Source organism: Nasonia vitripennis (assembly GCF_009193385.2).
Source record: "Nasonia vitripennis strain AsymCx chromosome 4 unlocalized genomic scaffold, Nvit_psr_1.1 chr4_random0004, whole genome shotgun sequence".
Lineage (NCBI taxonomy): Eukaryota > Metazoa > Arthropoda > Insecta > Hymenoptera > Pteromalidae > Nasonia > Nasonia vitripennis.
Window position 1 is genome coordinate 231,306 of NW_022279639.1, and position 15,943 is coordinate 247,248.

At 31.5% G+C, this 15,943-nt stretch overlaps 1 protein-coding gene across 4 annotated transcripts in view; it reads right to left on the bottom strand.

The window, feature by feature from the left end:
• LOC100118113 (probable pyruvate dehydrogenase E1 component subunit alpha, mitochondrial) overlaps positions 1–15,943 on the bottom strand; it is a 239,705-nt gene that overhangs the window by 57,472 nt on the left and 166,290 nt on the right. For all 4 annotated transcript variants that reach the window (XR_004345270.1, XM_031928166.2, XM_032601916.1 and 1 more), the window contains one exon: positions 8,154–8,402. Coding sequence is in view for 3 of the 4 variants with exons in the window: in XM_031928166.2 (XP_031784026.1) it covers positions 8,154–8,402 (249 nt within the window). In the remaining variant the exon portion in view is untranslated. The remainder of the gene's footprint in view (positions 1–8,153; positions 8,403–15,943) is intronic.

The following is a 15,943-nucleotide window of genomic DNA, read 5'->3' on the forward strand; positions in this document are numbered from 1 at the left end:
CAAGTTTGAGAATATTGTTAGTCTCTTTTGAATATCCAATCTTCAAATTATTATCTGCGTCAAGCATTTCCGCTAAGTAAGATATTGTCTGTTTAAGCTGATATGTTCCTGTAAACAGAATTTTCAAATCTTTTATTGTTAATTCAGGAAAGTCTGGTAAATCATCCGAAGTTATTATTTTAAATGGTAGTTTCCGACGACTCCATCTTTTGTCTGCTACTAAAACTGCTAATGTATTTTCAACATTTTTTCTAGATTGCATAGCACTAAATATTTCATCTTGCATGTCTTCATCAGAATCTAGGCGTCTGCCAAACAAGTTATTTAAGTAGCAAGAAATTTTACAATAAGATCCAGTATTTTTCACCATTTTATTATCAAGTTTGTGATCTAATAACCTATATTTTTTCTTTTGAACTCCGTGCACTGCTTCAACAACCCATCGCAGTTTTGTCGTGAATCTTGTTTCATTTGATTCTTGCGTAGAAAGTTGAGATTTTGAACCTTTGAGTGCAGGCATCAAAACAATATAACCCATATTTTCTAATTTTTGTTTAATGTCCCTGAAACCTCTATCCAGTATAAAAATGTCCCCTTGGCGAAGAAGTTTCTGTAAAATATTCTGCTTCTCTTCCAATATTTCAATCAGTATTGTAGCACCATTTTTATTTGCAAGATATGGACCTAACTGGTCAACAACATAACCATTAGTAGTACATATAGTAAATGGTTTAGTCAGAGGAACTTTTTTTTGGCCTGAATAAGATTTTCTTTGGTACTCGTTATTAGAGCTTTTTTCATGCCTTATATAAGTACCATCAGCAATCAAAAAAAGTTGTTTACCTGGATGTAATTTCTTTGCCATATTAGAAGTTTGATTTTCAATCAATTCATTTCTGTCTACATTTTCTAATCCAAAGTGTTTTGGTAGTAAATCTTTTTCGAAAGATAATAATACTGATTGACAAAAACGAGATACTTGTTGTTCGCTTTCAATGTCAAATATTGTAGAGATGAGCGAGTTAGAATTCCCAGAGCGCATTTTGAATAAAAATACGACAATGGCTTGTGTCGCTGTCCTTACACAGGAATTCTTCAGAGAAGTGAGTTGATCTTTAAGATAATTAATATTTTCCCACGTTAATCCCGTAAAAACTTTCAATTTTTTTTCAGGCATGGAAAATTCAGCTACTGTATCTAATAAAGTTTCGTCTGCTTTCATTGATAATTGACTCAAAAATTGTAGTAATTCATCAATATATACCGTACTTGTAGTGGAAAAAATATTAATTTTATTTAGTTCATCTTCATAAAATCTTTTTTTAATTAAATGTGTGCAACAGCATCTATTGCCATGTGGAATAAAAACATTCATTTTACTATAAACTTGAATTCGGGCCTCTAAAGGAACTAATATATTATTAGTCTGTTTTTGGTACCCACAAACAAAGCAATATTTATGTGCCGCAATCGTCCTTTGAATAAGTAATTCCGTGGTTGCTCGCACTTTTTGTTCCTTTATTGTGTATACAGATGATTGTGTACTTTCCTGAGATGATGAAGTGACAGTTAGCTGAGAAAATGATTCAGAAACATTTGAATCTTGAGACGAAGCAGTTGCTGGAACATTAACCTTTTTAGGTTTAGAGCTTGATATGTATTTGGCTAATCGCTTTCTACATGAATCACAAATTACATCATGGATGTAAATATCTTTATTTGATAATTGTTTAGCATATTCGATTTCAACTTCAGATTCGATTTCCTTTTCTCGACCAATTGATTTTCTAATATAAATATTACACATGGCACATCTTCGATCATCGCGTTTCCTGATGTTATCTGACTCTTCATTACTATTAGATGCCATATTTATTTAACCATTAGACAAGAAGATCACTTCTGAAATAATAAAATATAAATATTTTACAATACATTTAAAAATGCTGTTAGTTAGTTTTTAAAAATCTAAAAAAATTGTTTGCCTTTTTTTAAATTAAAAACTAGAATGAATAATAAATATTACAAAAATATTATAATCTAAGTTCTTGTATAATCCAGTTTTCTCAGTAGCTTTACATGAAAAGTAAAAAAATAATATTGCCTAGTAAAAGTGAAATAAGTTGTATTTCATTTATAAGTTTTTTAAGCAAATAATTTTTTTTTGTCATAAAAACTGTATTGAAGTGCTTGCACCTAGTGATTTTATAAAATCAACAAACCTATGAAATTATTATATTCAATTTGTTTTTTTGTAAAAATATGTTCTTGTATCTAGACATGAATAATACTGTATTTTAAAATAAATAAATAATGTTGTTTTTAATGATGTTTCATATACGTATGTGTTTAAAGCATAGGTTAGCTTGTGTTTACTTTATTCATTTTACATTTTTTTAACTTAAAAGTTAATTGACAATTAATAAGTTCGCATCCTATTAGTTCTATTTTTCATTTTTATTATTTCTCATGTATTGTTTTTATGTAAAACCAAATATTTTTTCTCATCTCATAATAATTAACTATAGTAAAAATCACATCATATATAGTCATATGCAGATATTTATGTGCATTTTTTATTAATTTGACAGTATTTTATACATAAACAAATTAATTATTGTTCAAGACTTTCTATATTTTATCAATTTAATCATACTTGTATAATTAATATACCGCATTACATCAAAACATGCAACTCATCAATCGTCAAATCCGTTTCTAGCAAAAGTTTATTGTCATATTTTATTCAAATGTTTTTCCTTCTTAATTTTATTTAGTTAATAGTTTCAACAACTTTATGTTTAACTAATTTCTCATTTTACTTTATGTGATTAGCCTAAATTGGTTAAGTTAAATAGATAAAGACTCGTTCCCCTTACCTGCATTGTACGTATATCTATATCTATAGGATTGAAAATTCATTTTTATTAATTACTTTTTTGTTAGCTTATTGATTTAAAATCTGATTGCTATTTTTGTTTTAGGATAAGATCGGATCTTTATGCGAGTACTAAAACAGTTTATAATTTAATGTTGGTTTAAACTTTTGATTTTATGCAAGAATTTAATAACGTACACAACATGTTTTTCTTATTTAGCGTATAAAAAGGTCTAATAATTATCTGTTATTATTATTACATTATTATATTATTATATTATATTATTATATTATTATATCATATTATTATATTATTATATCATATTATTATATTACTATATTATCTGTCATTATTTTTGATACAATTACTCTTAATACTACAGAATTTATAATAAAAATTTTATTTTTCTACCCATTAATAAGTTTTACTCTGCATATACCGGTAAAATACAAGTGTATTTATTATAAATACATGGGAGATTTTTTATTTATCAGTAGGTTGGTTACAGTATTTTTTTCAAAACTCAAAGTGTCGGCATAAAAATAACATTTTAGGTATTAATAATAGGTTTTGATTTTAAAGAAGTTATTTAACAAAATATTAATTTATTGTGTAATATGTATTAGAAATACATATAACCCTAATATCAAAGCATATAATCTGTAATGTCAAAACTTTTGAAAAACTTTGTTAAATCTTCATTTTTTTAAAAGATATGTAAAATATATAGTACTCACTTTAAATATACAAGATTGTTAGTTTTGAAGTAAACAGCAGAAAGATTTAAAGTAGCCGCGTCAGCCTTCGGTTCCAACTAACTCCAATGTATTTGAAAATAAATACTTAACTACTTTATTATTTTTTCTAGTATTGCTATCAATTATCAGTCAAAAGCCGAAATAGTAAAAAGAAAAATCGAAACAATTTTTATTTGCTAGATTTTAATTTACTTTAAAAGTTATAAACTTATACTAACAGCATTTTCACCATTCACTTGTATTAGTATATTATGGAGAAAGTACAATTGAGTCCGTCGTCCCGTACCGACCTCGGGACATACCGTCTGAAATAAGCTGTTTTTACGGGATTGGCTAATTCTGTACCGTCGATTGGGTTATCGAACAGAATTAGCCAATAATATAAAAGTGACTTATTTCAGACGGTATGTCCCGGGGTCGGTACGGGACGGGACGGGACGTATTGTACTTTCTCCCTTATATAGACAATTGTAAGAAAAAAAAAAAATTAGTTTTGAAAAAAACAATGTTGGCCATTGGTTTGCGCATCGTTTAATTAATTAAGAAATCAAAATACTTTATTTGTTTATGCTCCTGATAATTCTTAATTTTATGATTGACCATTCACTACGCAGATCGTCTGCATTGCAGCCGCCGCGTCAACCGCGCGGCCAAGCATAACCTTTTATTATAAATAAAAATAAACAATAAACAAAAAAGTGCGACAGAGACAATACTTTCGACCAATCACAGAACGTTTAAAAAGAACATAACATTAGCCATCAGTTTTATAATAAGGTGATATCACAATTCTGATAAGACCATCATTGAAAACGTAAGATAATATAAAAAATACGGCTTGGAGCGAACAAAATATTTCATTTGATTATGTTTTCATGGGAAGATATGCAAAACTACTCAAAAGGAGTCACTTTAGTAACTAAATTGTAACATAACCAGCTAAAAACGTGAAAAAATGGCAAAAAAATCAGTTTTTGGCTCAAATCGAGTTGTGCCACCATTTTTAAGGAAAAAACGTTAGTGCCATCGTAAAGAACGGGAAAAAGTACACAAAAAAAGTCTACTTAAAAAGTTGCACCTCAAAAACAAGGGGGTCAAAATATCGATTGAAAACTTTAATAATTTTTTTAGATCCGATATTTGAGGTTATGTAATCCCAAAAAAATTGCAGTTATTCATGACATAAAAATACACCAATGTGAATTTTTAAAAAAATTTTTATCCTATAGGGACTTCAGAAAAAAATAAAATCAAAAAAACACGTTTATCGACGTTACTGCGCATGCGCACTAGGCAGAGAGCTAAAAATTTGGCTATGGGAGTTTTTTTTTTATCCCCCATCGAATGGTATATAACATATATACATTTTCCAAGGGGGCCATTTCACCATAGTAATCCGGCTATAGCCTTTAAACTCATTATTACATAAGTCATTAAATAATTTATCCACTGCCTGAAAAGTATGTTTTGATGTCATTGTTATTTCATCCCAAATTATGACTTGTACATTTTGCAGATTTTTTCTATATATTGTATTAGGAGAAATGTTGCACGTTGAATCTTCATTTATATTTAATGGCGATTTCAAAATTACATGTGAAGTTCTTTCATTTATTAATAAATTCCCTGCTATACCAGTCCATGATACAGGCAAAACACTTATTTTTCCTTTATTTAAATGAGTGATAATGGTATTTAGTAAGTAGCTTTTTCCACCAACTCCAGGTCCATCAATAAAGAAACACTTCACTTAATTAGCTTCATTAATTACATTATTTATTACTGTATAAAAATTTCACGTTGTTTATTCGTTAAAGAGCTTATATTGTATAATGAATCATTTTCAATTTCATTTGTTGCATACAATTCTTCATAATTGATTTCCTTAACATCCTCACTAAATTTAGTTAAATTGAAATAGTTCAGTGTGTATCCGTGACTTGTTAAAATAGAAATGATATGTTTCAGTGAAATATTTTCACGTATTTCTTTAGTTAACAATGGATTGTAAAAATATGCTTTAAATTTAAATTTTCAACCGAGCGACATTAGGAGTGAGGTGACCCTGCTAGTTTATCATTATTTTACTAATTAACCTCAGTGTAAGAATTATTTAAACCACCACTCCAACAATATCAAAACTATATAAAAATGTTCACTTCCAGTAGACGATGTCCAGGTTAACTTATTATAGTTATGGTAAATGATATATGGTACTACTACCTTTAAAATAACACCAACTTTAATCACAAAAAAATCTTTATAATCATAAGTATATTATCAGCGTTAAAATTCCAAGAAGTCCAGAAAAATTTCCTGAAAAATCCGGAAAGTGCAAAATTGCAATCTTTACATTAAAATATTGCAATATTGGTGCACTAAAAAAAAATAATAGGGTAGGAATGTTCTTAGACGTTAGGGACTCATGTGACAGTTAAAAAAATTAACTCGATACTTTTGCGGCGATGCACGCAGTCATTTTGCCTGTCAACAACAGATATGTATCTCTAAATTAATATTTTAATAATAAAATATATATTTTTATTAGTTTATGTAAATAAAGTTTAGATGATATCGTTTCCTCACCACCGAGCGGTAGATATCACGGCGCGTATTTTTAAGAAAATGTAAAAATTTGCTGATTAAAACATGAAACTATATTTGTTAAGAATCTCATTCTGATAAATGATATATTAAATAAAACTTTGTTTAAAGGAAATGTAAAAAGTGATATAGCAATAAAACTTAACTAAGTTTCATGACATCACAATACATTTAAAGGTCATTGACTCATAACTGTCAAATTCAATTAACTTTAAATCGAAATGTAATAGGAAAATATATTTTATGTTAAAACAAAAAATCGATTCGGAGGAAGCTAAGTGCCAATGACTTGGCAGCGGTTTTTTTATTATGAGAAATAAAATAATAAACTAAAGTTTTGTATAGAAATGTTTTTCCAGAACCTCCAGGACCGTTTATAGAATACATTTTGTGAGTTTGTGAACATATCGTTTCAAAAACCCACGGCCTGCGCCAACATCCAGGACTCATGCCCACGGTGCACTGGAACGACACACACAAACCCTTACGTTTAGCCAGTATCGATATACCACACCCGCATACAGTTTGTGACACACAACATTCTTTAGTATCCGTATAGTAGTACACTTTTGACACTTTTTGACGGAGATGATCGCTCGACAAGACAATATTATGCAAAAATGCATTCAATTCGGCTAGAGAAAAATACACGAAGCACTCTGGAAGCAGGAGGTGCCCTTTTATATAAGAAGGATTATGTCCAACTACTTAAAAAACATTAGAATTTTTTTATATGACAATGAGAAGGGTACCAAGACCTATGAAGTTACAGGAGGCGTCCCCCAAGGGTCAGTACTTGGCCTACCAACTTGGAACATCATGTACGATGGAGTACTGAGACTGGAATTACCCAAAGGAGCAACAGTGATAGGCTTTGCTAGAGATATTGCAGTAGTGATAGTAGCGAAGCACAATGAAGAAGTAAAGAATATAGCTGAGAAGTCTATCCATATAATGCACGAATAGCTAGCAGAGGCAGGCCTAAAACTGGCCAGCCATAAAAGCGGAGCTATCCTTATTTCTAGTAGAAAGAAGATAGAGACAATAACACTAATGGTGGGCGGAGATAAGATTGTATCTCAACCAACCATTAGGTATCTGAGCATTGTATGCACTTACACATACAATTTTATATGCTGTTTAATGGCCAAAAGGCCCATAATGTTTTTCTTTTCGTATTATAATATTCTACAACACAATGTACACAAATTAATTACTGTTTAATCTAATCTAATCTAAAAAGGTTAATGAGTAATTTAAAATTTTGACTTGCCCACTTATCATTAGAACTAGCTATAATCATATTTTACCTGTTGTGAGACCGATCAATAGGGAATTTTTTATTTTTGATTTGTAGTAAATAAGTGTACACTGCTCCTATAGAAGCACTTTCGTAGTTTCTATACTTGTAATGCGATACTATTTATGCACCAGAACTATCCGAACAATTTTTTATAAAAATTAAAATAACTTATTAACATCAAGTGGCATAGCAACAGAATGCAAAATATTAGACTCGAACTTGATCCAGTCTAAGTGCGTATTTATCTAGGATTTCAAATTTCTACAGAACGAGAGGTAGACTCAACAACGAAACGATTCGTTAAAAATTCTATTAGCTCTGTAGTCATACAATTAACATACAAATTGGTTTTGTATTGTTTCAAGTATGTAGAATTTAAAAAATAGTAACTCAGGCGCGTGCCCCAACTTTTTTCCATTGTTTGTGAGGTCACAGATGTGATTTTTTTTTGTCGAATTTCTCATTTACTATTGCAAAAGAATTCTAGATACCAGCATATTAAGTTTTTAAAAGAAATAAACATCTAAATACGAAATAGTAATAAATATATAAATTATGTGCCAAAATTTTGCCAAATGTTTAGTTATATATACATGTAAATGGACTTACCTTTAATTCATCAGAACTGACAAGATTGGCATTTAAAATTCTTTCTTTAAAACTAGTGAGCGGATCTCTAGTCTGTCTAACTTCTTGAATTTCTTCTCTCGTGCGGTAACTTGTACCAGGATCTGACATACTGTGACCGCTATATCTGTACGTAAAAGTTTCCATGACTAACGGACCTTTTCCTGAAGTGCAGTAATCAATAGCAAACTTTGTTGCCTCTCGAACCGCTAAGACATCCATTCCATCAACCTATTTATTAAAAAAAAACACACGCAAGCAATTAACATTTCTACGTATTATAGTAGTGATTCTTATTTATTTAAAATTTGAATTCATAGCCCAGTCAGCAGAAGCCAAAAAGTAACTTTTGGTGGAATTTCCTTAATAAGCCGGAAATAAGGAGCGTTCGTGGTTCAGTTGGCTAAGGTGCCTGATCTAATACACGCTAGCTCAAGAAGTTGCAGGTTCGACTTCCAGTGAATGCATAAAGATTATTTCTGAGTATATTTTCAAGGGAAAAAGTACCCTTAATTCCGGCTGCTTCAGGGCGGGTTTCTCCCCGGAGTTTCCCTTCAGTATGATTCCAGATTTTCCCTTACCACAAGCTGTAAGCCTGGGCGAATGCAAAGCAGTAGTAGGGACATGCGAAGATATCGATGAAGTACGAAAATGATCTGACGCACTAGGCAAGGAACTAATTGCAAAAACTCGCTATATTAGTATTTTTTAACTCAGCGGGACGACTACGAAAATATGCTCATGACATCATTTGTTTTCATTGAATTCATTGGGCAGAATAAACTTGATCGATTTGGCAGAACATAACGTTCAGTATTTATTGATATAAAACAGTCACACAGCTTGGGAGATACGAACAAATATAGGCACAGTGAAAAAAATGAATATAAAGGGAACTTAAATCGAGTGTAAGAAGTGTCACATCTTCGAGTGCTATCAGTTAATCTCATATAGTATTAGCGCAAGAATTGCATGTGATTGTCACTAATTTATGATTTATATACTCGAATCAAAATAACTTCAGAATTAAAAAAAATTGAGCACACGTATGATATTATTAAACGGTCACCATTCTTCTCGGTCCTATACGCGTAAATGAATTTAGATTTTAGTGAAGTACACATTTACTGATCTGCGTCGTAATTATGACGACAGATCATAAGTAGAATTTTGATTTTTATGTTGTAATATATTATTATAATAAAAGAGGTCCGGGATACCAGGTAGTGGAATAATGTTACAATAATAAAATTTTGTTATTATGTTTCGATTCTATAATATATTCGTAGATCAATATGCTTTAATTTTGCGTTATTGACTCTAGATCACAATTTTAGAAGTATTGCAGATATTTGAAATTATTCCAAGTTTTTCGACTGATACGCTTTAGTTGCGTAATCAGGTTGGACTTAACAAATTTTATAAGTATTATGAAATAAGGAAATGTTTCTACGTGTTAGACCGATACGCGTTAAGTGCGTTATGGTATCTGATTTTGAAAATTTTACAAGTACGGAAATTGTAGACATTTTTTTAAGTCTTTTACCTGCTCAAGGCATAAGTTGCTCAAGAACAGGGACTAGGCGCTTCAGTTGCGCTGACGCTTAAGTTGCGCTTCGGCTAGTGAGCTCAGATAGCCCGTGCAAGTCCTTATAAAGGCAGCGGAGCACATTCTTACATTCACACAAACATACACACTAATTTACAAAAATCATTTACACAAGTATATTACAATGCGCGCGCCGCTACTTCCTTTCTCGCGCCTTATCGCGCAGCTGCGCTCGCCGCTCCAAATATACGCGTGTTGCGCGCTCTCCACGCTCTATCGCTGGTTCTGCTGCCGCCGCTGGCTGGCTCCTGGCACTGCTGATGTTATGCTGCTACTGTCAGCTTAGCTATAGCCTGAAGCGTTCAAATGAAGAGTGGGGGAGCGCGAGATACTCGCGTAAAATAACAAATTTTATTCAACAAATTTTAGTTTTAAATATAATTTATAATTTTGTGAGTAGCTTGTACGGGGTGTTACAAGCATACGAATCAAATTTAAACTATAGTTCTGTATAAGCGAAATTAGCTCAGGTTGTGAGACGGCAGATTATTAGGCAGAGGATTTGGTTTGAAACCTCGTCAAAGCAAAATTTTGTATGTATTTTTTTTTTTGTTTAATGTTCTTTAGACTTTTAGTAAATAAACATTCACTAAATGCAATACTATCTGTTATGGTATATTCAGTAATACTTTTAGTTATGTAACAACATTAAGGGGGGACACCACCTTTGAAATTAAAATCAAAAATTTTCATTAAAAATTTATAAATACTTATATAAATGAACCAAATTTTTATTACTATTCTTAGACATAATAACCTTTATTTTGATGGTTTTAGACCTTCTATATACCTCTATAATACCTACGTATAGTAGGGAGTCCATAATTCACTTACCGTAAGATTCCAAAGGAACAAATGGCCCAAATGAGCTCTAACTCCAGGATATCGTTTAAAAGTACATTAGTTATGGTATGAATAAGGGGATTTGGTTTAAATTTCATAGAAAAAAAAGTTACATGATAGTTATGTTAAAATTAATCAAAAATTGATTAAAAAATCAGTAATATGCTTATAAAACTTTTTCTATGAAATTTAAACCAAATCCCCTCATTCATACCATAACTAATGTACTTTTAAACAATATCTTAGAGTTTGAGCTCATTTAGGCCATTCGTACCTTTGAAATCTTACGGTAAGTGAATTATGGACTCCCTACTATACGTAGGTATTATAGAGGTATATAGAAGGTCTAAAACCATCAAAATAAAGGTAATTATGTCTAAGAATAGTAATAAAAATTTGGTTCATTTATATAAGTATTTATAAATTTTTAATGAAAATTTTTGATTTTAATTTCAAAGGTGGTGTGCCCCCTTAATATCTCGAATAATCACTTGATAAATCACGTGATCAATCAAGTGATTTTTTTGCGCCAGGGACGTAGCGAGACGGGAAGTGAAGCTTACACTTCCGAGAGTCTCGAAGCCACGTTTCCCTCTCCCTCATGTGACCGAGCATTGCAGCCGGCAGACCGATAAAAGTTTCCTTCAAAGTTTTTCATAAAGATTTATAAGTTAGAGTCATTGAATATAATTAGATGGATTCACATAGTAAAGTTTCCTAAAAATGCAAAATTATCAAATCGGGCAGAAAAATAGATACATTTAAAATTTCTGTATTTACTAAAATAAATAAACGAGACACTTTGAAATAGATTAACATATTCGTTTAAGCATTGACCCTTTATTGTGCGACCAAAACCAGTAAGTTTTCAGACTTGAACCAGCAAGAGAGAAATAGAGCACAAAGTAATTTCTCAAAATTCTGATCGGTTTATAATGTAATTTTAATAACAATGCAAAATCTATATTGTCGTTTTTTTTGTATTCTTAAAAAATAAGTTTATTATTTGTTGCTTAATGTAATTTTTTTATTCGTGCTTTATTATTAAAAATTTACGTTGATGCTTTTTACAATCTATTAAAAATGTATAACAAAATTTGTTGTAGGTAAGAAAACTTTTATAATAGCTAATGAGTTTATAATTAAATTTTTAAGCTTTATTATTCGGTAATTATTATTTTTCTTATTGATATTATATGCATGTTTACGCAGTGTACGAAGTCCGTATTCAATTTGTTTCTCATTTCCCTACTTTTTGAATCCTAATCAATACATTTTTGTAAGAATGCATATGTGCTAATGATTTTCATAGTACAATGTGTTGATCGTGTACCGTTTACGTTGTACTTGCGTTACCGCGGCAATTGGAAATAAGTTAAAAAATAAAGTTCAATGACATTAATTCAATAGCTTAAAGGTACAGATTAAATACAGTATAGAATAGATAAAAATCAAAAATAGTGATACTTGATTAGGCACGACCGCGACACGGAAGTGCCTTATAGTTTTGTCATCAAAAAATGTGTGAGATGCGATATCTCACGAAATTTTCGACCGATCGGGCTGAAATTTTAGGAGGAGTCTTCTCTTGCACAAACCTAAAAACCATTTTTTTTATTCCGATCGTCTACGTTTTTTTAAAACGAGGGTACAATTTGTTCAATTACACGATTTGTTCAGTTACACGATTATCGAGCTTAGCCAGCTCTTTAATTTATATACGTTGTTAAAAGCACAATTAAACTGTAAGTAGCCCGATTTGATAGCGTGTTGCACGCAATACTTCTCACACCAAGGTAATCTGTAAAAAGTTGGACAACACTTTGCGTGCTCCAAATTGATGATTTCACGAATTGTAATCTTATTTAGCAATTTTGCCTTTTCCTCTCCCCGTACATAAATTTTATCTGCTCTTTTACAAATATCTTGCAAATTTTTATTAAAACTCTTTAGTGTGACATCGACATCGTAGCAATCGATGCCGTGGTGATACAACGCCAACTAATTATTCTGTCTCAAAATATCTTTTTTAAGAAATTTACGTGACGTGACTTGCACATTATAAGCTTTATTCTCAATAAAACCAATAATAATTCTTTTTGGTAACTGACCTAGTATAACGTTATCTATTGTTTGACCATGTACACCACTGTTGAAAGTTACCTTAACACGTGTAAGTAGATACTTGGCCTTTAGACAACATTTTTTCATGAGCAATCAAAATACTCGGATTAATCTTTAGACGACGCACGGAAAGTGTTGCCTCGGCTATGTGAACAGTATACGCAGCATCAGGATCCATGAGACAAAAACTGTCAGGTGAAAGAACAAGGCGTACGCGCACCTCAACGCCCCCAAGCAGCAGTCTATCCATATTGAGTACGTCTAATTATTTGTAGAGAGAGTAATTCTCCTACGTTGACTCGATACCTCGGTGGATATTTAAAAATAGAGTGATGTTGGCTCTATTGGTCCTCCCAAGGCAATCCGTGCGTGAGGAAGGAGAGAAAACCCCAAGTTTTTTCTTTATTCTTCCTCTGACGTTTCGGTGGACAATGCCACCCTCATCAGGAAACTATTTATTTCATATTAATATATACATGAGATCTCGGTTACAATTTTAAAAACAATAGCGAGTAATTATAAATACACTTACAGAACTAGTAGTATAATATGTGGTTATGGTGTGTTTGGTTTTCGGAAATTACATTATTTTTGATTTTCTGTGTTCCTCAGCGCGTATACAAACATTCCTTTTCGTTTGGCCCACGTATTTAGCAGAGCAGTCATTGCATTTTAATTTGTTAACAACATTGTTATAGAGATTTTTATCTTTTTTCCTTTGCCTTTTATAATGATGTTGCACATTTCACTGTTGATTCTTGGAACAATATCAATGTTGTTTCTTTTAAAACTATGACTGATCTGCTCGTAGAAGCCATTTACGTGTAATGGAATCCCCGATTCCATTACGCGCCTACGACGCCAATTAAAATAAAGACACACAAAACAGATACACATACACATATACACACACTCGCGAGCACCGCCATCGCAGCAGCCACAAGAAGCAGTACTTCCCCACCACAGCATAATTCTACTAAAATAGAAAATAGAAATACAGCGGTAACAGCACGAAAATGACAAGCAAACACCGGACAAGCTTTCCCAAAATAAAAACAAATCGGGAAAGTCCCACGTGACAGAGCGCAGACGACGAAGAGCAGCAAGAGGGCTAGTCACAAGTCGATTTCCTAAATACCGACGATAATAAAATTTTACGAGGTCACGTGATATTACAAAGAAAGTCGTGAGAAAATCTCATATTAGACACTTCGAATATGGGAAAAGAAGAAGAAAGAAGCAGTATATAAAGACCGGGAGCAAAGGGGTGAGGGCCAGTTTCCCGACAGGACTTAAACAGACAGTTACTCTGAGAGTCAATTTTCCCTAAGTTGCAAGTCGCCAGATCAGATCTTCAGTCTACATCTAATTTCTAGTCGATATTCAACTAAAGAGCTAAAATGTAAAAATCGTTTTCTTGAAAATTGCGCGAGCGACCTATCTAATGAATAACTTGTTGTTTTGATGGTTAGGTTGGTTAGGAACACATGTAAACATGCGTGAATTTCTGTGGAAAAAAAATTGACGACAGTGTTCGTATTCTATAATAAGAAAACAGAGGGGTCTGCAAACTTTTGGACAATGATCTATCCAAAACTTTTATTAAATTGTGTACCAAAAATCGCCTCAACATTAGCAAGCAGATATATAGATATATTAAAACAATATTTTATTTATTGGACTTATAATTTTTATTTCAGTCAGTCATAGCTATAGATATACATACGATTTTTTAATTATTACAAAGGCTACTTGATAGATAGAACAAATATAATAGAATGTAAATCATATGTCCTGTTGACTCATCTGTTGTATTATAAACGTAAAGAAGCTTGATTACTGTACACTCAACGGTAATAATTTTGAATGAAAAAACGGCCGCGCGATGTCTTATCAGATTAGGTTAATCAATCAGCTAATGCGAGTTTTTTTTCTCATTTCACGGCTTGCAGCCGTTTCTTTATCGCTGCAAGGATCGAATATGCATATGCTATGCAGTTACATGCAATTTTTGAAACCCATGCTTAGTAGCCGACACTGGCAGAAAACCACCTGTAGTTCCAAATTATACTTATTCCAGGAAGATAATCATTAAGTGCAAGCCCAGCTGAGCTGATCGAGCAGCAGAACAGTCAATGATTCAGTCAGAATTCAGCAGATATAGGTAGAAAAGTCTTACTTATGTACTAATTCAGACACGAGCTGCCTTTCTGCGTTTTTTTAATTGTCCCCTGGATTTTTCAACTCAATTTGGTACTATTTATAGCCCTTATCGAAAATAACTTGGTTTTCCTCCTAGCAAATACTTTCTCTATTTGGCATTAACAATAATAACAGCAAATTCATGGTTCTTTAAAAATATCTCAAAAACTACCGCACCTACAAAAAATCATTGTGATTGAAAGTTGCTTGATATATTGAAATGCATAAATTATCATCTGACTATTTTCGCATAGAAGCAGTTTTTGCAAAAATGTAACTCCTATAGCATCATGTCCCCAAAATTGTTCAACTGGATATTGTTGTAATCAAGCAGCTTATTATAAATAATTTGGTTTTCCAGCTGCAAATACTTTTTTTGTTTATTATTAACAATAATAATGGGCAAAATGTGGGTTTTCAACAATAACTCTAAAACGATTGCTCGTAATAAGAAAAAAGTTATTAAAACTTGTTGAATACAAAGTGTATAAAGTATTATCTACAGCATTTTAGTGCGGGTGTAGTAGATTTTGCAAAAATCAAACCTAAACTTTTAACTATGCTATGCTGTAATTTAAATTGAATTATTCTTTAAACATTTCTCCATAAGTTTATTTGAAACTCATTAAAAGGTTATGGAATCAGTTCAAAAAAACACCTTTTACAACGTAAAATGTTGACAACTATTGATAATTTTTCTTTAAGATCTGTTTCGATTGAAAAGGCGATAAATTTTCATATTTATGTGGGTATTATGATCATTAAGTAATCAGTAATTTGTTTTCAGTAAATATGCATATGATTTACTCTATACACATCGTAGACTATAAGACAACGAGACGGCAAGTTAGCATTAAAAGAATAATTTTGAAAAGTACAACCATCTTATTTTTTATATAAGATGAAAATCCGCTTTGTGTTTAAATGATTCTTCTATATACTTAGTAGGAATTTATTCGATTTATTTTTTATATTTATGATGTATTTTGCTCAT